The 22471-nt window shown below is 48.4% G+C and overlaps 6 protein-coding genes across 6 annotated transcripts; 5 read left to right on the top strand and 1 right to left on the bottom strand.

Annotated features, from left to right (window-relative positions):
- Positions 1-223: 223 nt before the first annotated feature.
- On the top strand, positions 224-1957 carry AO090026000471 (putative mitochondrial DnaJ chaperone (Mdj1); the record flags this gene model as incomplete). The annotated part of the gene is made up of 3 exons (XM_001821865.1): positions 224-418; positions 483-1735; positions 1792-1957. 3 exons carry the CDS (start codon positions 224-226, stop codon positions 1955-1957), a joined length of 1614 nt encoding a protein of 537 aa, XP_001821917.1.
- A 766-nt stretch (positions 1958-2723) lies between these two features.
- On the top strand, positions 2724-5857 carry bro1 (putative signal transduction protein BroA; the record flags this gene model as incomplete). The annotated part of the gene is made up of 3 exons (XM_023236055.1): positions 2724-3001; positions 3076-4672; positions 4730-5857. The coding sequence occupies 3 exons, from the start codon at positions 2724-2726 to the stop codon at positions 5855-5857; spliced, it is 3003 nt and encodes a 1000-aa protein (XP_023091044.1).
- Positions 5858-6697: 840 nt separating this feature from the next.
- Positions 6698-7507, bottom strand: AO090026000469 (uncharacterized protein; the record flags this gene model as incomplete). Its single annotated transcript, XM_001821863.3, has 2 exons — positions 6698-7171; positions 7286-7507. The coding sequence occupies 2 exons, from the start codon at positions 7505-7507 to the stop codon at positions 6698-6700; spliced, it is 696 nt and encodes a 231-aa protein (XP_001821915.1).
- An 8964-nt stretch (positions 7508-16471) lies between these two features.
- Positions 16472-17315, top strand: AO090026000465 (uncharacterized protein; the record flags this gene model as incomplete). The annotated part of the gene is made up of 3 exons (XM_023236056.1): positions 16472-16574; positions 16967-17196; positions 17310-17315. The coding sequence occupies 3 exons, from the start codon at positions 16472-16474 to the stop codon at positions 17313-17315; spliced, it is 339 nt and encodes a 112-aa protein (XP_023091043.1).
- A 1373-nt stretch (positions 17316-18688) lies between these two features.
- AO090026000464 (uncharacterized protein) lies at positions 18689-19978 on the top strand (the record flags this gene model as incomplete). Its single annotated transcript, XM_023236057.1, has 1 exon — positions 18689-19978. One exon carries the CDS (start codon positions 18689-18691, stop codon positions 19976-19978), a length of 1290 nt encoding a protein of 429 aa, XP_023091042.1.
- Positions 19979-21254: 1276 nt separating this feature from the next.
- AO090026000463 (uncharacterized protein) lies at positions 21255-22091 on the top strand (the record flags this gene model as incomplete). The annotated part of the gene is made up of 1 exon (XM_023236058.1): positions 21255-22091. The coding sequence occupies one exon, from the start codon at positions 21255-21257 to the stop codon at positions 22089-22091; it is 837 nt and encodes a 278-aa protein (XP_023091041.1).
- Positions 22092-22471: the final 380 nt, after the last annotated feature.

Consider the following 22471-nt stretch of genomic DNA (forward strand, 5'->3'; position numbering starts at 1 on the left):
TCATCATCGTCGTCTCGGTACATTGTTTCTCCGGTCGGGAAACTTTTTCGAGCGGAACGACTCGAAGCTTCTAAGTTTCTCCATATCAGGAGGCGGCAAAACTCGGCTTAAAACAGTCATTGGCGTGCTCGGGTGTTCCAAATCAACACCATTGATTCCAAATCATTACCTTCTCCTCCTGGTCCAGTCTGTCCGTTGGGTTAATGCCCGTTTATTTCACAACATGAGCGCTACTTCCGCCGCAATGCCCAAGGCCGCGGCTATTCCCGCCCGTTTACTCCGGAGTACATCGCGACAATATTCGAAGAGCCCGGCAACCAGTGTTCGAGCTTACCATGCCTCACCGACTTCATCAACTGACAGGCGTGTGCGATGCGATGCAACTAATAAGAAACAACCTGTGTTCTCTTCGTCAAGGGTAAGTTGTCTATAAAACATGTTCATCATCGAGTCATGGCTGATATCACTTCTGAACCATATAGATCTTCCATACTACTGCTCCCCTTGCCGCGATTCCCGACCCATATAAAGTATTAGGAGTGGAAAAGAATGCATCCGCAGGCGACATCAAGAAGGCCTACTATGGAATGGCCAAAAAATACCACCCGGATACCAACAAGGAGGCGAATGCCAAGGAAAAGTTCGCGGAGGCCCAGTCAGCTTATGAGTTACTTTCCGACCCCAAGAAGCGTGAGAACTACGATCGATTTGGCTCCGCAGCGTTCGACCAAAACGGTGGCTTCGATCCCAGCGCAGCCGGCGGTAACCCGTTCGCAGGTGCCGGTGGGTTCCACGGATTTGGCGGTGGCTTTGGGGGTGGTTTCCCTGGTGGTTTTGGGGGAGCAGATATCAATTTCGAGGATCTTTTCGGTGCTTTCGCAGGCGGCGCACGTCGTGCCGGTCGAGGCCGACGGGGCCCATTCCAGGAGATTCTGGTAGGCGAAGATATCGAAGTCCAGACCAACATCTCCTTTATGGAAGCCGCGAAGGGTACAACAAAAGATATCGTTATCACGCCTTTGACTCCATGCGGTACATGTAGCGGTGACGGACTTAAGAAAGGCGCCAAACGCACCCAGTGCCGTCAGTGCAACGGCTCTGGAACTCGTGTGCACTTTATGCAGGGAGGCTTTCAGGTGGCAGCCACTTGTGATGCCTGTGGAGGTGCAGGCATGTCTGTCCCAAGGGGCTCGGAGTGTGGCTCCTGCAATGGCAACGGTGTGGTCAGGGGCAAGAAGACTGTACAGGTTGACATTCCAGGTGGTGTAGAGGATGGCATGCGCTTGCGAGTGAGCAACGAAGGAGATGCACCACCCACCGGAACATCTGCCGCACCCGGAGCCCGCACACAACGAGGCGACCTGTACGTGTCCATCCGGGTCTCTCCTGACCATCGATTCAGCCGTTCCGGTTCCGATATCCTCTATACGGCTCAGATTCCCCTCACGACTGCTCTTTTAGGTGGTGAAGTTACCGTACCGACCCTCGATGGTGAAGTTAAGATTAAGGTTGGCACGGGTACTGGTACCGGCGATAAGGTCACACTGTCTGGAATGGGTATGAAGCGGCTTGGTAGTCGTACGAGTCGCTTCAGCCCCACTGGTGATCTCAAGGTTGAGTTCAAGGTTGCCATGCCCAAGTACCTGACAGGTAACCAGCGGACTATCCTGGAAGTTCTTGCAGATGAGATGGGTGACAAGACCGCCAAGCGAGTCATGAATGTCGGAAAGGATAGGTGAGTTGCGCGGGCTTGGATAACATTGCCTGCTACTGGTACTGACGAACATACAGCCCACCATCCGGAGGAGACGCTTCCACAGGAGGTTCCAATAATGAAGGATTTCTCAAATCCGCTTGGCACAAACTCGTGAACAAGTGTGAGAACTCCCCCGAAGAATCGAATAAGAAGGAATCAGGCAACAGCAGCAAGAACGACGGCGAAAAGAAGTCGAACTGAAAGGAGTTCAAGTGATATACATAATCAAGGCTTCAATATACTTCCTTCAGGGTCATGTTAACACCACGTATTTGATTTTTTTTGTCGCAATATCATAGCGCCGGCGAGATAAGGGGTTTACCATTTACGAGAGTTGGGAATTTTTGTGTCTGCGTTCGTTCTAACCGTTTGGGAGAAACGGTTGTGTGTCAATAGAGAGACCGGGACTGTATGTATGTATGTATGGATGTATGTATAATTAGACCTTACGCACGAAAGACATTCTCTACTTCATCTATATTATATGACGGAAGTGCCATGGAAATCAGGCAAGGAAATTACTCGGGCGGTTATTCAGCCATATTGGCGCCTGAGGAGTCGATGGGCCACAGCGTCATTAAATTGTAAACTAAACCAAAGTCGTTGCCTTCCAACCTTTACCTTAGTTCAAGTTCCCCAACCACCATCCTTCTCCAACACGATTTGATCTGTCGTCTCGTCCAATTTCATTTCATTTCTACGTATATTATCACCCGGTTCGGATATATTCCCACATTTCCCCGGTGTCCCCACTAATCTTGGCTAACGACCCTCAGCTACGTTCCGCTAACCTTGTTGACCTCCTGCCTTCCTTACCCCACAGCTCTCCATTGCCGATAATCCTCCCCTCCCCTCTTCCACCGCGCAAGCCCACCCAGCTATTCTTTCGCCCTCACACTTCCGGTTCGGCTCCGTTGCTTTTTCACCGTCTGTGGATGGGAGCTCCCCGCTCCTTCCGACCTACAAGATGGTTCAGTCGCCAATGATCTCATGTCCGCTGAAGCAGACCAACGAAATTGATTGGATCCAACCCCTCAAGGACTATATACGCCAGAGCTATGGTGAAGACCCCGAAAGATACGGCCAAGAATGCGCAACCCTCAACCGATTGCGCCAGGATATGAGAGGCGCGGGGAAAGATAGTGCGACAGGGCGCGACCTATTGTACCGGTATTATGGGCAGCTGGAGCTCCTTGATCTAAGGTTTCCCGTGGATGAAAATCACATAAAAATATCATTCACATGGTATGTCTTTGGATTTCCCGACCGTCCTCTTCTTCTTGCTACTCAACCCCCTAACATAAGGTATCTCGTCTTAGGTACGATGCTTTCACACACAAGCCTACCTCTCAATACTCTCTCGCTTTCGAGAAAGCCTCAATCATTTTTAACATATCCGCCGTCCTGTCCTGTCATGCTGCGAATCAGAACCGGGCGGAGGATTCAGGCCTGAAAACCGCCTATCACTCATTTCAGGCGGCCGCGGGAATGTTCACCTATATCAATGAGAACTTCCTACATGCACCGTCGACCGACCTGAATCGAGAGACTGTTAAAACTCTAATCAACGTCACCCTAGCTCAGGGTCAAGAGGTCTTCCTCGAGAAACAAGTGGCTGACCATAAGAAGGTCGGCTTCCTTGCAAAACTCGCCAGTCAAGCGGCTTATCTATACTCACAGGCAGTTGAGGGGATGCAAGAGTATGCGAAGGGTGTCTTTGAGAAGGTCTGGGTGGTTGTGGTCCAAGCTAAAGCGGCGCATATGGCCTCGGTGGCTTCTTATTACCAAGCCCTGGCTGACAGTGAGAGCGGTTCGCATGGGGTGGCCATTGCTAGGCTTCAGCTAGCCGAGAAGAACTCAGCTGCTGCATTGAGTTGGGCCAAGTCCTTCCCATCATCCGTACCTCCCAATTCAAACCTGAGCGCCGAGTCGGGATCTCAGCTGTTGGACATCGTCAAATATCACCTTGCGACTGTACAGGCTAAGCTCGTAACATTCACTAAGGACAACGATTTTATCTACCACCAACCAGTTCCGAACGAAGCGGGCCTGTCGGCCGTTGCAAAGCTTCCTGCGGCAAAGGCCATCCCAGTCAGCGAGCTTTACCAGGGCCAGGATATCCAGCGGATCATCGGGCCGGATATTTTTCAGAAACTCGTACCTATGTCCGTCACGGAGACAGCCAGTCTCTATGACGAGGAAAAGGCTAAGCTGATTCGGGCGGAAACGGAGAAAGTTGAAACCGCAAATGGGGAAATGGCCGCGAGTTTAGACTATCTAAAGTTACCAGGGAGTCTGAACATCCTCAAAGGCGGAATGGACCAGGAGATGACAGTTGATGATGAGTTCCGACGATGGTGTCAAGATCTTGCTGGACATCAATCTTTCACCAAAGCTTTTGACGGTCTGCAGGAGCGCAAATCGGAAGTGCTGGCTCAGCTGGATCAGTGCTCTAAACAACTTGACCTGGAGGAAAGTGTTTGCGAAAAGATGCGCTCTAAGTACGGACCTGAATGGAGTCAGCAGCCTAGTGCAAGGCTGAATACTACACTACGCGGCGATATTCGTACGTATCGGGACACCGTCAATGAGGCCAGTGCCAGCGATTCTCAACTCCTCTCTACGTTTCGACAGTATGAGTCGGACTTTGATGAGATGCGATCCGCGGGAGAAACAGACGAGGCCGATGTACTGTTCCAGCGAGCTATGATCAAGGCCGGGTCTAAATTTGGCAAAGGAAAGAATGGCCATAGTAGCCCGTACGCACCAACATCGGAAGGAAGCCTGATAGACGATGTTTACGATGAGGGGGGGCTTTCAGTAGCGGAGCAGATTTCCATGGTTGAGTCCATTCTGAAGAAGTTGAACTTGCTCAAGCGAGAACGGTCCCAGGTCCTGAAAGACCTGAAAGAGAAGGTATGCATATTTTTTGAATATACATTCTCTCCAAGGCTAATACTTTACTTATTATAGGTTCACACTGATGACATATCGAATGTACTCATACTAAATAAGAAGTCCATTGCTGGGCAGGAGGCGCAGCTTTTCGAAGCTGAATTGGAAAAATTCCGCCCTCACCAAAACCGGTTGCTCTCAGCCAACCATAAGCAAGCCTCACTAATGAAAGAGCTCACCAAAATCTATGGCGACTTGCTTCAGGATAAGCGAGTGCGATCCGAACAGTCGAAATATGAAACCATAACTCGTCAAAGAAATGCAGTCATGGCACGGTATAAAAAGGTATACGATGCGTTCAATGGCCTGCTATCGGGCGTTAGGCAAGCGCAGACCTTTTACACTGAAATGGGCGACACAGTGGAGAGTCTGAGGAAGAATGTGGAAACTTTCATCAACAATCGGAGGTCGGAAGGCGCTCAGCTTTTAGGACAAATCGAACGCGAGAAGGCGAGTAGTGCGACAGATCAGGAGGATCGTGAACGGGAAAAGCTCAGGCAATTGATGGAGCGCCTTTCTACAGAGCCTAAGCCGTCCTCTTCCTCCTCGCCTTCAGGAGTTCCGGCAAAGGTGAAGTCACCTCCACCTCCTGTTCATACACCCAGCTATCCGGGTCCTGGCATATCTTCCCCGAAGATGTCGCCGCGTTATCCGCCTGTCGCAGGACAATCTCATGCACCCCCTCTCTCTCACTCTCCAGCACCTTATAGTCAATACGCAAACACTGCGGCCGGCATTTCATACGTGCCGGGCCAGCCCTTCCAACAAGGGGCGGCAGCACCGCTAACTGAGAGCTATAACCCCATGGCCTATCCATTCCCCGCCTCCGCCTCGCCCCCTCCAAACCAACAATACTTTTCGTCAACACCCGCCCCATACAGCGGCTACTCCAATCCAACTCCACCCACTGCGCCCTCGCAATTTATGCCCCAGGGGTATGTCCCGCCTCCTCCGCCACCGCGTCCCCCGCAAACCACGTATCCCACGTCCACCGGACCCTTCCCCTCTGGCCCTGGCGGGTACGCTCAAACCAGACCGTACGGCTCGAGCCAGCATCACAAGGTGCAGTCACAATCCTCACAGTCGCAAAGCCAGCCTGCACCTTCATCAGCTGATCCTTGGGCTGGTCTTAACGCATGGAAATAATAGGTTGCCCATGCGACGGTTGGATTATGAAGTATGATAGACTTATGGACTGGAAATTTGCATTCAGGCGTTACGTCTACTCTTTCTCGCTGATTATATGCGCTAATTCTGTTTCTTTCACTTTTGTGCTTATTGTGTCTTCGCGGGGCTCTTTCTGCCCTGCGAGATATAGTTGAGTCTTTGAAGCCCAATGTATGTATTTATATACATAAATCATGATGAGGAAAATGCAGACATGTACCTGATTGAAATGATATTATCAAGACCAACGAATATCCTCCATTATTCTTCGGCACGAGAGGCCAAACTCAGCACATCAAGAATAGAAGTACAGTGGAACCCAGAACTCCATTATAGTACATGATATTATACATAACATAGTAAGTTAGAGACCTAGACTCAAACAGACGGAGTATCCCAACACGCCAGCAACAACATAGACCTGAGCAAATATTCGTCACATCCAAGGTATTAACACTATCAGACAAGTCTTGGGGCTGTATTCTCTTTGGTAGGTCCGGGGAATAGTAATTCTGTATCAAAAAAAGAATAAACATAAAGATAAAATGTAAGACCAGAAAAGTAAACAATCCGCGCCAATGGGTATCATGAGAAGAGGGGATCGGTGCGAATGTGGCAGAAGACTCCGAAATCGTGGTATATCCTGTACAGAGTGACGTAGGCAGCGATCGCGGGAGGACCAAAAAAAAAAGTGAGACGGCAAGCCAAGAGCCGGTCCCCGGACAGGTGTATGAGAAAAATCCCAACGAAACACCGATGTATCAATAAAGATTATGAAAGAAAAAGAACAATATGAGTATACGCGAAGAAAGAGAGCGACTAAGGTTGAAACCTCAGACGAAACTGTCTTCCTCTACCTTCTTCGCGAACTTTGTACAAAAACCGCGCAATGGCCTCTTGCTCCGCGAGGCCGGCGCTATTGAAATGTTTGCGAACGGTGAATGCGAGGTGATTCTTGCTCACGCGGTCTTGGCCGATAATGTGGTTTAGGGCATTCTTTCCTTCAATTGCGCTTTTATTCTTGGGATTGTGTCCTGAGGGGCCTTTGGTGCCATTGGCCCTGCTTGCGATGTGGGGGTGATGGGGTTTTTTGGTGTTGGTCTGAGAGCCGTTTGTGTTCTGGGTTTGGCGGAGTTGGGCTCGTTGAGCGGCGATGGAGGTAGGGGATAAGAGGCCGATTCCTTGGGAGAGGAGGAGCTGGGAGTATTCGGTGGGATAGGCGCTGGGTGAGGATATTTTGTAGGCGTGTCGGTAGGAGTGGAGGAATTCGAGAGGCATCTCGGACCAGTGGATCTGGGGCACGGGGAATTGATGTTAGCAAATTGAAAAATAGCACAAGATTACTATATAGTATATAGGTAAGATAGACGGCAGTTAGTCCATGTGTTTGGCAGGGAAATAACTTACTTTGGGCTGACTGTCTGACTGATCGCCATCTCCCATGGGGGCGCTGGTGACATTGGCGACACTGGCGGAAATTTTGGCATGGGAGACAGAGTTCACCACCGCAGAGCTGGTTGCTGCCTTGCGGCCTTTTCCAGTGCCAGTCTTATGCTCTCTTGTAGTACTAGAACCTTCGGATCGAGAGTCATCGTGAACGGCTGTCGCACGCTGCCGCGGGGGAGCCATGATGACAGCAGAAAGAACACAAGAGCGAACGAACAGGGGAAGGGAAAAGAGAGCCGAGCCGTTCGAAGGCCCGTGAAAGAAGGGCAGGTTCTATTAGAGGACCCTAGCCACAATTGTCGATAAAGCTGAGCAGTATCCAAGAAACGTTCATTGTAGGCTACTATTGAAGCATGAAAAAGAAGAACTTTGGACACTATCGGGAAAGCGGGAAGACGCGGCAGAATCATCGAAGCGCGACGACATCATTTCTGCTTCTGGTAATATTGCCGAATGTATAGCCGTACAGCGGCAGTTGCGAAGCACTGAACAGTTCATTGTTAAAACAGCTCCAGGAGTTGTGATACTTTGCTATATACAGCCGGTCCTGTGTATCGGTTTGGTTCAACTCCTCCAAAGCACTCACAGAAGCTGCGAATTGACTGGGAAGTAACCCACGCCCAGCAACACTAGGTAGCTAACCCAAGTTAGAAGATAAGCATAATGAACTGATGGTGGCTTAGTATTAAGTATAAACCGCCATCTGGCCATTGACTCTGTTGTCTAGGCGACAACAGCTATATAGGACCTGGAGAAAGAAACAATTCTACTCAATTAGCGGGTCATACCATAACCAACCACATAGCTATCTCATTCCTCAATGGCCTGCCATCGTGTCCAGGTGGAATAGTGTACAGGAATGGACCTCCTCGTGGTTTCTATGGTATCAATGAGCGCTAAAACTGCGCGGTGCGGTTCAACTCGAATGAACACTCCAGTTCAATCGGATTGGGCGTACAGTTACTTGATGTACACAAGAGCTGCTTCGACATATATATATCTCCGAAGGCCAAGATGGCATCATGACAGTAGGCCTAAGACCCCTACTCACTGATGGCTACCCCATCTTCCATCAGACTGTATATCCAGACAATCGCATAATCAATGCACATTGTTCATCCAGATCCAGCATGTAGGGCTAAGTGCCATAGCGCATACAGGAAGCCGAATTGGCAGTAGTTAAGCGTAGCTGTACGTCGACATCGGACCAAAAGCTATGGATAGCCGATACACTAGAATCCTATCACAAGTTCTTCTCAATGCCGAGGGGTAGCAAGAGATGATACTTCACTACGGAATATCGAGACCGGAGCCATTAAGGGCATTCACTTTCACGTGTCTTGACCAAGACATGTGATTGAAGTGGCGGTCTTCTCGTGCCCTAATAGACAGGGATTAGTTTAGGTCTCTGAAATGGTTCTATGGGTTTACCCCAACAATCAGATACGATGGGTCTGAGAAAAAGAAGAAGAGAAAAAAAATAATCCACAAAGATAGATAACTGGAAATGTAACGCTAAACGCAGATAACCATAAATCAACTTTTTCTAGCGTCAATGGAGAAGAAAAAAATTTTCTACCCCATCCTCACCGCTATCCAACCGCAACGGGTCCTCAAGACGAACGTCGAGACGGGAAAGAAGTAAGAAGAAAAAGGTCTGCAGAGGAAAAACTTTAGGACCCATTAAAAATCGGACAGTGTCCATGGTGAAATGCCGAGGAAGTTAGAACAATGGCATAGTGATGGGCAGCCTCACTAATTGATAATCTATATGGTAATGGAATAGAAAAGGGAAAGGAAAAAAGTTACAAGATTACCCAAAAGAGCAAACCCAACCACTGGACAGATCCCAGATCAAGGCTGGAAAGGGAAGGACGCCGTGTCCAGTCATTCGGCCTCAGACCACCACGGGACTCGGGACGGACTCGGCAGAGGGTTAACGAGGAATTGATTCGGGTCGGAGATGCCGAGGGAGGAAATTGGAAATTGCCTCAGCGGATGTAAGTACGAAAGAACCTTACGCCCGGAAGTCCAGTCCAGTATGGAGTGATTGGGGGGACGGGTAGAAAGAAAAAAAAAATTTCCCTGACACGGAGCACCTACTCAGTACTAGACTAGTGTGGATGAGGGGAAAAAGAACTTTCACCGAGGAACCCTTTGGGGTCTGGAGAGGAGGGGAAAATTTTCTTTAGTGACAGTCGCCGGCGGTCTATTAGGGTCCTTAGGTAAGGAAATTTCTCCGCAATCCGCTGATAAAACCCCCCCCTTCGCAAGAGCGGTCCCCAGAGGGAAGAAAGTCCGGCATTCCCCCGAAATCATCCGATGGACCGTATCACTCTTGCAGGTATTTTGCCTCCGGCTTTTGTTCGTGCGAGAGGGTTCTGGACTGTCAATCCTTTTTTTCCTTCCCCTTCTTTGTCTGATTCTTCAAGTTTCAGTCAGCCCCTGCCAATGGGCAACTTTAAACTTCACTACGTGGCATACGCTGTATGACAATTGTACTTGAAGAGTCAACAACACAATCCTATTGCTTGATGACACCTCGCGTTTTCGTGATCTGAATATCTGCTAGTACCGAAGCCTACCTGGTAGAGGTCCAATCAGCTCAGTCAACCATCCCTCCGGACGGGAGATTGTCATCTAGAAAGACGGCAGTGCGCGCCACTAAAGCAGGCCCCATGTCTCGACTCCTGAATTAGCTGCAAATCATTTTTCATGACGCAATCCGGGCATCTTCCGTGGGAAATGTGGTCCCTTTCTATTTTATTTTATTTTATTTTTTTTCTGATTTAATTTTTTTTGTGCTGTCTCCAATTGTTACCCCCCTTGGTCGTTGCCCCGCTATAGCGGTCAGGGCGTAACACCCATACTGTGCCACAATGGGGTACAACTGTTCGGTAGGTAAGTTAAGTACTCTAGGTAAAATAGAGTGGTACCTAATTCGGGGCGTGTAACATTGAAGATACCTAAACTTCACGACGAACCCCATCATTTTCCAAGAAATCAGGTTACAAATGAAGGTTGAAGATAAGTCCGGAATGTAGAGCTGCAATTGGGTAATCTAGCGCGGATCATCCCTCTCGAGAGGAAAAAAAAAGGACCATTCTCCGGACTTCCCCTCCTTCTCTCCTCCTCAAGATCACTCCAGATGTTGTGATTCGAACATGTGATTGGCATGGACTATCACAAGCTATCGCACGCTAGTACCTGATTGACGCCGGAGCAGCTCTCGAACTAGAGCGTATCGTAGTATCGTACAATCAAAGGCGAGACACAGACTTAGTGGTTAAATTAACCCCCCCCTCTTAAGTCGTTAGAATATGGAGAAAATTGGACCGGGATTCAGGGGAAAGCTCCATGGTTTTTGCCTATCTCCATATTCTATTCCCTCCAAGCTTTGACTCTAGTGACGCTAGTACCTTGCTAATTTATTTGACGGAGCATGTGGTTAAATAAGGACTTGTCAGGAAACCATGTGCCCCCCTGTAAGAACGCGAGGAGAATACACATGGTGATTGCAGAAGGCGGCAATATCAGTAAGATCGCTTTACCTTCCCGAATTGTTCTTCAGGCGACGTGTCATCGGCCACCAAAAAGGGTACCGATAGCGTCGCCAAGCCTCACTCCCCAGACATCACCGCAATTGCCGTAATTCGGAGTAACCGTTATATCAGGGGTAGGTAAGCACCAAGGGAAAAAAAAAAATACTAATAATTTCCTGAGTAATCAATGGAGGTCGTAGATGAAAAATATCAAAGATTTCATGTCGTGGCAAGCACCAACAGATGGGAAAACTTCGGTGATTTCTTTCCACTCCCTTTTCCGTCGTGGCCCTGTCGAGGTGGTATTTTTGGACCTCCTTGGATACTTAGGTAAGGTACGGAGGTAAATCAAGGACCTTTGGGGGTTACTTACCCACTTCGGCTCATCTTACTCCGTATCACTCATCCCCAGATAATGGATAAGGTATCTCTCTAGCTTAGCCTGAACTCGAAGCTCTTCTAATCAAGGGAAAAGTCCGTCGCTGATAGGGAACATGATAATGCCAAATTCCACCAATGACAATGTCAACTGGTAGAATTAGGTGTTCCAGCAATAGTACTATTAGTAGGGAACTCGGGCTAAAGCGTAATTGAATAACACCGGATTCCGGAAGCGCGGCCCCGCATAACCTGGGGGCGGCGGCTGTGAGCCTGTGAATCGGTGATATCAGCGTGTTATGGCTGTCGCAATCTGACTGGCCGAAAAGTCCTGTTCCAGAAGCTTGTGGGCCCCCGGATCGATAGCCTTGGCGCCTTGTGGGGGCCTCCCAGTGCGTGTACGTAAGACCGGGCCGGTCGTGGCTTTTTCGCTGTCGCAATCCGTTACAGAATGTTGTATGCGTCAATAATACCAAGGTAATATACTACCCTGTATCAATCTATCTGGGAAGACTGTATCAGAGTTCAGTAGCCTGTACTATCACCGAACCAACAATGTTCTGCTGATAAGCATTCCCTGCATACCATCTTCCTTCTAATCCCTGATAAAAGGCTATAACAGGTCCCTAAGTGACCTTGTGATATGCTATGGTGACTTCCCCGGATTTTATCCCCGCACATATTTGCCAAGAATCCAGCATGTTACCGTCGTCATTCGCGCTTGGAAACGGCAATCTGAGGAGTGAGTATAAAACTGAGGTAGTAATGGTGCGTTGCGTGACGGGTTGCCCCTTTGAGGGTCCTGGAGACCCTTGATATACGCCAGTCATGCAGAGCGAAAACGCAATGGTCGATGGATCTGGCGCGTGCAAGTAAGCGAAATCAGGGCATTACTATAGTATATGAGGTAACATTGCCATCGATTCCCCCTCGAGCACGTCATGATCCTCCTCGGATTTATTTTTGGTAAAGATTATCGTGGCACCGAAAGTTCAGCTCAACAATATGTATGTCGCACAACCATCATGACCAGGGCGGGAGGTTCGCCATGGGGTTGCTGTCGAATGCGTGTGTAACATCATCCTTATACTAACCCATCATGCAACTGCGATGTGGGGTTATACAGAGGTTAAGGCGCTAAAATCTGAAATAAAATAAAAATTAAAATTAAAATTAAATCAACTGAAGAAAAAGAAAAAACAATAACCCCAGAATCCAAGTAGATCTGTTCTGAATATTTCTGGGTTCATGTTGACTTCAGAGCATGTACCATATCCTGTCATATATTCTCATGCCAAAGCTGGCTCAAATTGCTCCTTCCAATTTGCGTATCTGTGTATGTCGAAGATCGTCACTAGAGTTAGATCACCGCACTCCACAGTTCGGTGGCCGCCTTTTTAAGCGGACTTTTATCCGGAACCTGTGCATGGAGTGTAGTAAATGGTCGTCACCTAAACTTGAGTGCTAGATTCGATCTCGTAATTGGACCTTCCAGCGTAGAGTAGTAGGGCCAGAAAGTGAGAGAGAGAGAGGGTCACCGACGCGTACAATGTCAGGTTACCTGTTCTTTTCTTTACTTTTTCTTTTCCTTGTCTCATTTTACCCCACACACCGACACAGCGGTTGGTCAACGAAATGATCGTCGGTTCTCCTCAGCTGTGCATAGTACTGCATACGCTATATCTTAGGCGCTTGCTCATTGACATGGGGTGATTCGAATGACACCTGGTCTGGACTGGATCAACGTGATTTAGTCACCACGGGATGTACTGTACATCCTTCAGATCGATACAGCCCTACTTGGTTCAGATGCGAGACCGGAAGTCTGAAAGAAAGAGGAAAAATACACCGGCGATGTCGGTCTCTTAATGGGAGATTATTAATATTCTCATCGGGCGCCTTGGAAGTAAACTCAATGTATCGAGGCTGATCGGAAGGCTCCTCCCCGGAGTGATGTGTTGGACATATGCTACTCAGACTGGCCCCCCGATATGGGGTAATGTCTTCCTTGGTCTGATAGCGACTGTGCGTAAACGGCGGTACCGAGGAAGGATTTTCTTATCTCAAAGTGGGGTAAGAAATCGCCTGATGGAGGACCAGGGTGGTAACGACCTACGGATAATCGGCTTTCAGAGAGAACTTGGCGGCTAAGTGATCATCAGTCAAAAGAATTTTTTTTTTTTTCTGTTCTACTTTAGCTCCTCAGCTTCCACGGTAATGGCAAGCAACTTGCAGATATATTGGCGACAATCTTCTCATCCCACACTCCCAAGATATGGGGCTATCCGCAATTTACCCAAGTGGGATAAGGGTTTGGTTGAAAGCGGGAGTAAATACCCCGAAACGAGCACAATTCCATAACCTTAAGAGCGGGCGATCTGTTGATAATGGGATGACCAAAAAATCTGTGTGTAGATCACCGCCTGTGATCACCGCGGGGAAGATCTTCGTCAGTTCAAGAACTTCCCGTTCAGTTTCTAGCAGATACGGGGAAGGTGAAAGAGGAAGGTCCTTTCAAAAGTATAGAATGAAGACTAATGATGCAAAAATGAAATAAAATAATCGTAATCATTTCCATATTCTTCAGTGATCACCCTTCAATCTTTCTTTTTTCGATAGCATCTTACTGTATGGTGCATATTAAAGTCGACGTGAGGAGGCGTCCATTGTATGGCTCTCAAGGGTGATAGGGCTTTTTCTTTCCTTTCCAAAGGCAATCTCTTGCCCAAGACTTACGCCATGGGTTCCTCTTCATTAAAGATCGTGCTGGACTCCACGCAGAATCTCACAGGATATCGTGTCAACTACTATGCAAGACCCGTCGGCTTGGATTCTACCGAATTGGCCAGTCAGTAGCCGTGATTGAAGCTCGTGACAGCTGCTGCCCCAACACCCGTACGGGGGAGTAGGCAACCTGTCATTGTTAATTCCGTCTCTCTTGGTCTCATAAAATCATTGGTAATGAAATTATCAATAACAACAGTAGCGAGACTGTGGCTATGCAAAACCAATTGCTCGGCAAAACGCGGGAAAAGGGGAAATATGTCAGCCTGCAAATGCTTCCCTGACACTTGTGAGACTTACAAAAATAATTTATGTTAACATGAAACCCCAAGTTACTTACGTGTCGACGCTACTAAGGTGAGTGGAAGCACTATTACGTACCGGGTACTGGTACCTGCGTGCCAACTCCATTGTACACCCCATTTGTCCCACCTTTTCTCCAGTATTGGGTGGTGGGGTGAAACTGAGACTAGAGACTGTGTAGAACACTGGGAACTCCTCGGCATCCGGTCCGGCATCAGGTGCGAGAAGATAATTCCCTCCAGATGACTCCTGAACATAGTATGTACACCAAAGATGTACGTTCCAGAGATAAGGGGCAAAGAAGGCCGACCACCGATCAGATTATGTTATGCATGGTCTTTGGTCGAAAATATTAGCTAAGTTTATGTGGCATGTCATGTGCAGCCACCAGGTGAATGCTGTTGGTATGTGCATACATTTTCCCTACACCCTCAGCTTGTATGCGCATTCGTATTCCAAAGTCAAGGGTACTTTTGACACCCTTATCTGGGCGTTCTAATTAGCTATTTCCTCCCCTCCTCGTTAATCTATGAGGATCTCGTTGCGGCACTCACCTCCCTAGCTCCAGGAACCTCTGGGCCATAGAGGGCGCGAACTCCTATCGGAGTCACAATGCAATATCTGCTGATTGCAGAAATTAAACAGCCGAGTTTATCCTATCGGAAGGGTTCAGGACACCCCATGATATCTCTCGGTCGATAGGTGGAGACGCCCCGTTCCTTTCCCCGCTTAGGAACGTTTCTCTGATAACATCAGTAGTAGTACTCAAGTCGTGGATCTGGGCGCATAATGGGCCAGGATATTGGGGTTGATTACGCATAAACCTGCTGCATTTGATATTGATGTTACAATTTATATCCTGCTTGTACGCAGTATTAGGTACACTCGAGGAGAAACCAGTCAAATCAGAGGTGTCGTTACGTATACATATAATTTGGAGAATATTTGTAATTATATAGTATGTATGTACATAATGCTAATGATAAATGATAATCAGGTTGTCCCTCCCGCTAGAACCTATAACTCTAGAATACTCAACCCTGTCCTTGCCACCGCGGGGTGAAACTTGTGATCGACCACTAGGAAACAGCTGAGACGGCTTCATGCATGGCTGTCCATTTCCTCGGTCTCCTCCCATTACCTATTTGCTGGACGATCTTTTCTTTTTCGTCAGCCGTCTAGACCCTCACTTTGTCGTAATAATAAACAAATAGTTACAGCCAAAGAAGAAGGCCTCCTTGCAGGTTGACGTTCGTTGTTCTTGAAAGTTAAATCATATCTGTGTCGAGAGACAAAGAAACCCTGGCTGTGCTTCTACAGAGACACCAAACGCCATCATACGTAATCCCCCCAAATAATATACTTTCAAAATTAATAATGGTATCAGAGTTGCCTGAAAGGATGGAATTTGTGGTGGCTGCGCTCGACAGATTACCCTGGAGCCAGGCTGGCTGGAGTTGGCTTGCCGACACCGTATCTTTCTTTATCCCGAGGGGTCTTGGCTCTCTCCATGTTCCCCAGGTTCTTGGGGAGAAGGATGAACCATGACCATGTAATCTACTTAACCACTAGTTTTATCTTCGATGGAGATTATAGTGGGCTTAGTGGCCAGAATTCACCAGTCATGAAATCCACACCCCTCCACTGTGGTACATCCTTATCAATAATGGGTATGCTGGTCATCGTGAAGAGAAGATAGGAATCATACACTCCATCTGGGGAAATCATTCCGAACAGTGGTAGAGCAAGTGGACCTGGGGATTGCGGAGTTCATTTCCCGAAATTCTTCCTTTCCTACTTCAATTACTTGATTATTATTACAATTACCATTACTACTATTCTTTTTTCTCTCATTTTCTTTGTCACTCAAATTGTTCCTGCTGCTTCGATGGAAAGTGGTGGACAGGGTTTAGGTGATAGAAACACTAAGATTAGTCGAAAGGTTGACAGAATTACCATCGATGTTAGGTAACGGATAATCTGGCTGGACTTGAAGGAAGGGGACGTCACCATGTCGGGTAATTAGAAACCTTGCAACTGGAAGCGTCAAGGGGCCTTTTGGAGGCGTCGATTAGGGTCTTGTTGCCGCCTTATGGCTGACTTTGAGGCTTACGTTCGGCGATCACATCATACTTCCTAAATGAGAACACCGGACAAATCCCCTTTTCCGGGCAGATTTAACCTCGCTTCTTTGCGTGTCTGGGGTCTGGGGCAAGAACTGATTTTTGCCCTAACCTTGGTTCGTGAGTTTCCTCGAAAGTAGGGCGGCAGTTCTTTTTTATTTATTTTTATTTATTTTTTTTTTAACCATTTTCTTTTTGTCTGTGACTCATGACACACCGACAGCTGCCTGTGTGTTGTTGTCATTACCCGCCTGGGGCGTCATCCCGGCTAATTTTCGTGGACTCCAGCTCAGCCAGTGGTTGCGCCAACAGCCTCATGAGGCCGTCTGGACCGATGATGAATGATGAAGTATTGGATCTCGCCCATCGTATGACTCTGGACACAGCGCATCTCGTCAGCGCTCTTTGATATCATCAGCGCCTATGATCGGCTGAATCCATCACACCCGCAACGGTGGAATCCCTTTCATTCGACAGTGTTGTACCTCCCTACAAATATTGACTTATTTCAGTGTCCAACCATTCACGGGAGACGGTCGATCAACTGGTCTGGACCGACAGTCTTGATGTTCTGTCGAACAGCCTTTCCCCGGGTATGCCCCAGACATGCTGGGGAAGAGACCAAAAAATGCAAACACCCAGTCTCAGCATTCCTCGGAAGGCGTCATCACCTCATTCCATTATCATCATCACTCCCCCAAATGTTATCATTGTGCCCCGTTCTTGTCTTGGACTTTTCTTGGTTATTGTTTTTTAGACTTTCATTGCCATTTTTATATATTACTATATCTTTTTCAGTCCTTCCCGTAGTGTATGTAAATCACATTGGGGGAGAGGTCCGTTTGACCAGGTCAGCCTTGAGGTACTGTGTGGTACCCTCATATGACAGAAGTGACTTCGTCACATGGGGATCCCTACGAAGATGAAGTTGATATATTCTTATTATTCAATTCCATTCCGCAATCCAGTCCACCCGCGCTTGGTCAACGGAGTATTCTCTGCGATCTTCCGCGATAGCCGGCTCGGAAGTCCCGTTACGGATTGCTCATTTTACACCGTTACCTTACAATTCAATAATACGGGGCACGCACTTCTCCAGACCACACAAGCCACTTCTGCAGTTCCAGTTTCTACTCCGTAAATCCCTATCAACTTAGTCCGCCCCACATTCTTTTTTTTTTTTCCTTTTTTTTTCGCTCCCGGTCAGAGTGATAGTGGGATTTATTACACACCGTGCGTGGTCGAAGAACGACACGGAAGAAGCCCCGGAAGACGCCTTCTCTAGGCAACAAATGATTGTACTCTTATGATACTCAATACGGTAGAAAATAGAGAATTGAGATACGAAAGCTGACTCATCAGAACAGAATAAGGGGAATTTTTGATTAGCAAATAACAATAATAATTATACAAAATAACAATTAAAAAAATTTAGGGTATTCCCCACCCGCTGTAATCCTGGGTGTATCTCAAAGCAAAGCAGGCGATCTGGTTTGAGCACGTTCTTTTTTTTTCTTTTTCTTTTTTCTATTTTTTTTTTTTTTTTATTTTAGGTCTTGCCTTTTTTTTTCTTTTCCTTTTTTTTTTTTTTTTTGCCCCCCGATAATTCTCCCCACACAGAGGACATACTTTTTTTTTTTTTCCTTCCACTCCCTTCAAGGTCTCCGATTCCGATAACCCCCTCTACCAGCTTCGCCCTGCCTTTTTCTCTCCCCTCCCCCGAAGCTCCATTTCTCTCTTCTTCCCCTCCATTCCTCATTCTTCCTCTTCCGTATTTCCTTTATATGCTCCTATCCCCAGACCATTTCTCCAGATTTCTCTCTCTTTCCCCTCTCTCCCTTTCGACAAATTGTTGCTTGACTACATCCATCTCGGGTTACCTACTTACAGTACCAATTCCGGATATACTCTATCCCACCCATCACCACATTCCATAACAGCGCCCTTTCATTGGGAAAGTCACTCTTCCTTGAAATTGGTTACATCGCGGACCATCGTACCTTCTTTAATCGCAAGGCTTGTGATACTCCTTGCGGTGCTCGTTCATCAACTAGTACTTTGCCAAGAGCAAGTCTCCGTCTTGTCGGGTGGTGATCGACTCTCCCCGATTTACCTACCCCTGTTGCGACGAATCCTGATTCGCCTCGGCTCGTCAGCCCTTCCGAGCTTCCCTTAAGTACAGGCTTCGTCCCCTCTTTAGCTGCACTCCTCGGTGCTAGGTTAGGACGAGTCACATGCCACCACCGGCTTCTTCAGTGGATTTCACCAATCTGCTGAACCCTCAGAATAACGAGACTGGTTCTGCACCTTCCACGCCAGTGGATAGCTCCAAGGCTCCCTCTACCCCGTCCAGTACTCAGTCCAACTCTACCATGGCCTCGTCTGTTAGCTTACTACCGCCCCTCATGAAGGGTGCTCGTCCCGCAACGGAAGAAGCGCGCCAGGATCTTCCCCGTCCATACAAGTGTCCCCTGTGTGATCGCGCCTTCCATCGTTTGGAGCACCAGACCAGACATATTCGCACACATACGGGTGAAAAGCCACACGCTTGCCAGTTCCCGGGCTGCACAAAACGCTTTAGTCGCTCTGACGAGCTGACACGCCACTCAAGAATTCACAACAACCCCAACTCCAGGCGGAGTAACAAGGCACATCTGGCCGCTGCCGCTGCCGCTGCCGCTGCCGGACAAGAGAATGCAATGGTAAATGTGACCAACGCGGGCTCGTTGATGCCCCCGCCCACAAAGCCTATGACCCGCTCTGCGCCTGTCTCTCAGGTTGGATCTCCGGATGTCTCCCCTCCGCACTCCTTCTCGAACTATGCCGGTCACATGCGTTCCAATCTGGGACCATATGCTCGCAACACCGAGCGGGCGTCCTCGGGAATGGATATCAATCTACTTGCCACCGCTGCATCTCAGGTTGAGCGTGATGAACAACATTTTGGGTTCCACGCTGGTCCACGTAATCACCATTTGTTCGCCTCGCGTCACCACACCGGTCGTGGCCTGCCTTCCCTTTCAGCGTACGCCATCTCGCACAGCATGAGCCGTTCTCACTCTCACGAGGACGAGGATGGTTACACTCATCGCGTCAAGCGCTCAAGGCCTAACTCACCAAACTCGACCGCTCCGTCCTCACCGACTTTCTCTCACGACTCTCTTTCCCCAACGCCAGACCACACTCCGTTGGCAACCCCTGCTCATTCGCCACGCTTGAGGCCATTGGGATCTAGCGAACTCCACCTTCCTTCGATTCGCCATCTGTCCCTCCATCACACCCCTGCCCTTGCTCCAATGGAGCCCCAGCCGGAAGGCCCCAACTATTACAGTCCCAGCCAGTCTCATGGTCCCACAATCAGCGATATCATGTCCAGACCCGACGGAACACAGCGTAAACTGCCCGTTCCACAGGTTCCCAAGGTCGCGGTGCAAGATATGCTGAACCCCAGCGCTGGGTTTTCGTCGGTTTCCTCATCGACGAATAACTCTGTCGCAGGAAATGATTTGGCAGAACGTTTCTAGCCTGGTGCGGCTGCGAAACCCTTTCAATGTATAAAATTTTGGGCTCAAAAAAAATTCTTGACTGTCATACGCGCTACGAAACGAATAGACTTTGTGCATTTACAGTGCGTGGTTCATGGGCATCCTTGGTGTCGGCTGGCTTTCTTTGCTTACTTTGTTCGAGTATACTTTTGCGAGGCGTCCATAGTGATAGACGGGTGGGATATTCTTGTGGCTTTTTCCGTGCTTGTTCGATTCTCCCCTTTCGCTCTCCTTGAAAAATACCTTTCTTATCCTATAACCATTTGTTTCATTATCCCAATGGGAATTGGCTCTACAGCTCTTATTCATTTTGTCTACTCCTCTCCTGAGGCCCAGTCCCCTGATAATTCCGGGCTCTACCATATACATTTCATTTCGACTATGTCAGTTTCCGCTTCGATTTAGACCTCGAGCAGGACGAGAGGGTTCCGAAAGAAAATACAAACAAAAATTATAGTAATCTGCGTTTACTTTGGCATAATACAGTAGTCATTAGTTGAGGTAGGCATAATCTGGATGTCTAACCATCACTTGCCCTAACCTCCTACCATCTGCTGCTAGTATTTGTCTTATTTACCCGAAACCCAATTCAACGAGATAGATGGATTGACGAATAACAATTTGTTGTCCAGCGACATGCATGATACATGCGTACGTACATACACTAATAGTAGTCACAGACCAGTTCATCACATCCTGGTCTCGGGTATTCAGATACGGAAATGCGTAAGATTGGAAGGGTCTAAGAAAAAGCAAAGAAAAAGGAAAAGTTAACACTGGCTGGCGCTCTCTTTCCATCTCTGATCAATGTTATTGTTCGTCACTCAGCTGTGGACGTGGCTCCAGTCAAGTTGTGAATTATGATAGGGTATTGTTGACTTGACAAGTTGATCTTGATGGAATCAAATCTTCTCCCCGCCAGATTCTGACGCTTGAGGCTCTCGGATCGAATGAACAACTTTTTCGCACCACATCAACCGGTTGCCGCGTGATGCTGGAGACAAACCGACCCAAACGTCACGGTCACACGGAGGATACGTTTGCTAGAGCCAGCTGATACCCCAAGAGACAAGAAGGTAAAGGTCGCAAAAATCTTTTCAATAAGATGGCATCTTCCCCCCACCAACCCTTAACCATTCTCCTTTCAAGCTGTGTTGCCCCGCTTTGGTGCATGGGCTTGGGTAGTGCGGTCGCAAAACTACTAATTTAATGACCGACTGCTGCTGCTTTTTCACTCGCCGCTCACGGACTAAGCATGTGGGAACAGGATCGCCCCGTCACTATTTCAGATCGTGTCGTATCAAGGTGTTCGCCCGGTGCTGCTGGCACGAACGCCGGCCATCCAAGATCATTGTTCTCATTCAAACCGGGCGGCTTACGTCTAGCCGCGGACGTAAGCACGAAGAGTGTGTGTAGTGGTGGGAGTGAAGCCGTTGCCGAAACCATGCCGTCCTCCACGGCCGTCCCGTCGTTATCAAGCGACGCTGCCTCCGCTTCATCCTCATCAGCGGGTGTATCTCTGGAGACAAGATGGGCGGAAGGTCTCACCGGCCAGGAGATATTAGAAGACGATGGAACGGGCGCGCTCGTCGTCCCGCCGTCCCGCCCTGCTCGGCAATATCATCACCATACCTATATCTGTCTGTTCTATATCTTAGATTGTCACCACACCTTCGACGATGTCGAGCAATGGAAGACTCACGTTCTGAGCCACTTCCGAACCCACGAACCACCGCGAACAGCCCGATGCCCTCTATGTCCGGGTGAGCGGTTCAGCGACACCCCCGAACAGAAAGGATGGGATCGCATGCTCGACCATGTCGATGTAGCACATTATCAACGGGGCCAGACCCTAGCTGGAAGCCGACCGGACTTTCAACTGATGCAGTATCTCTACCGCTTGCGGATCATCAGCGTTGACCAGTTCAAGGTGATGCAGCTGCCACCGCCGCCGTCTAGCCCTGCTTATCATCGATCGCAAGAACCCGTCCGGGCAAATATAGGGTCGTCGGATGAACCATACTGTGCTCCGTATAGTCGACGGCGAGAACAAAGGATGCGAGGACAGCGTCGAGGGGTCAGCGTCGGATGATGTCGTGTGCTTTTTATCAGTCCACAGACTGTGTGGCGTGACTTCATGCAATGATGGCCTGTCCCACAGGGAACCAGTGGGACCTTGTTCCCCTTCTTTTATGAAAAAAACTGACCCAGGATGTCCCCTTCCTAGTCTCTCTTTCTGTCAGCTTTCTCTCTTGCTTCTTCCAGACCCTTTCTGTGCTCCTGTAACAACTCCCGATACTGATGGCTGCAGGGCATGTTAACGAACAGACATAATGTCTCACGACAGATTGTGTATTATCTCTTCTTATGCAGGGTGCTATGAATGGTTTTATATAGCGAAAAGTCAAAAGCGAATCCTAACAATATATTTTTTTTCTTTCGTTCCATGAATCAGGTGTAGATGCACTGAAA

This window comes from Aspergillus oryzae, chromosome 3, assembly GCF_000184455.2.
Source record: "Aspergillus oryzae RIB40 DNA, chromosome 3".
Lineage (NCBI taxonomy): Eukaryota > Fungi > Ascomycota > Eurotiomycetes > Eurotiales > Aspergillaceae > Aspergillus > Aspergillus oryzae.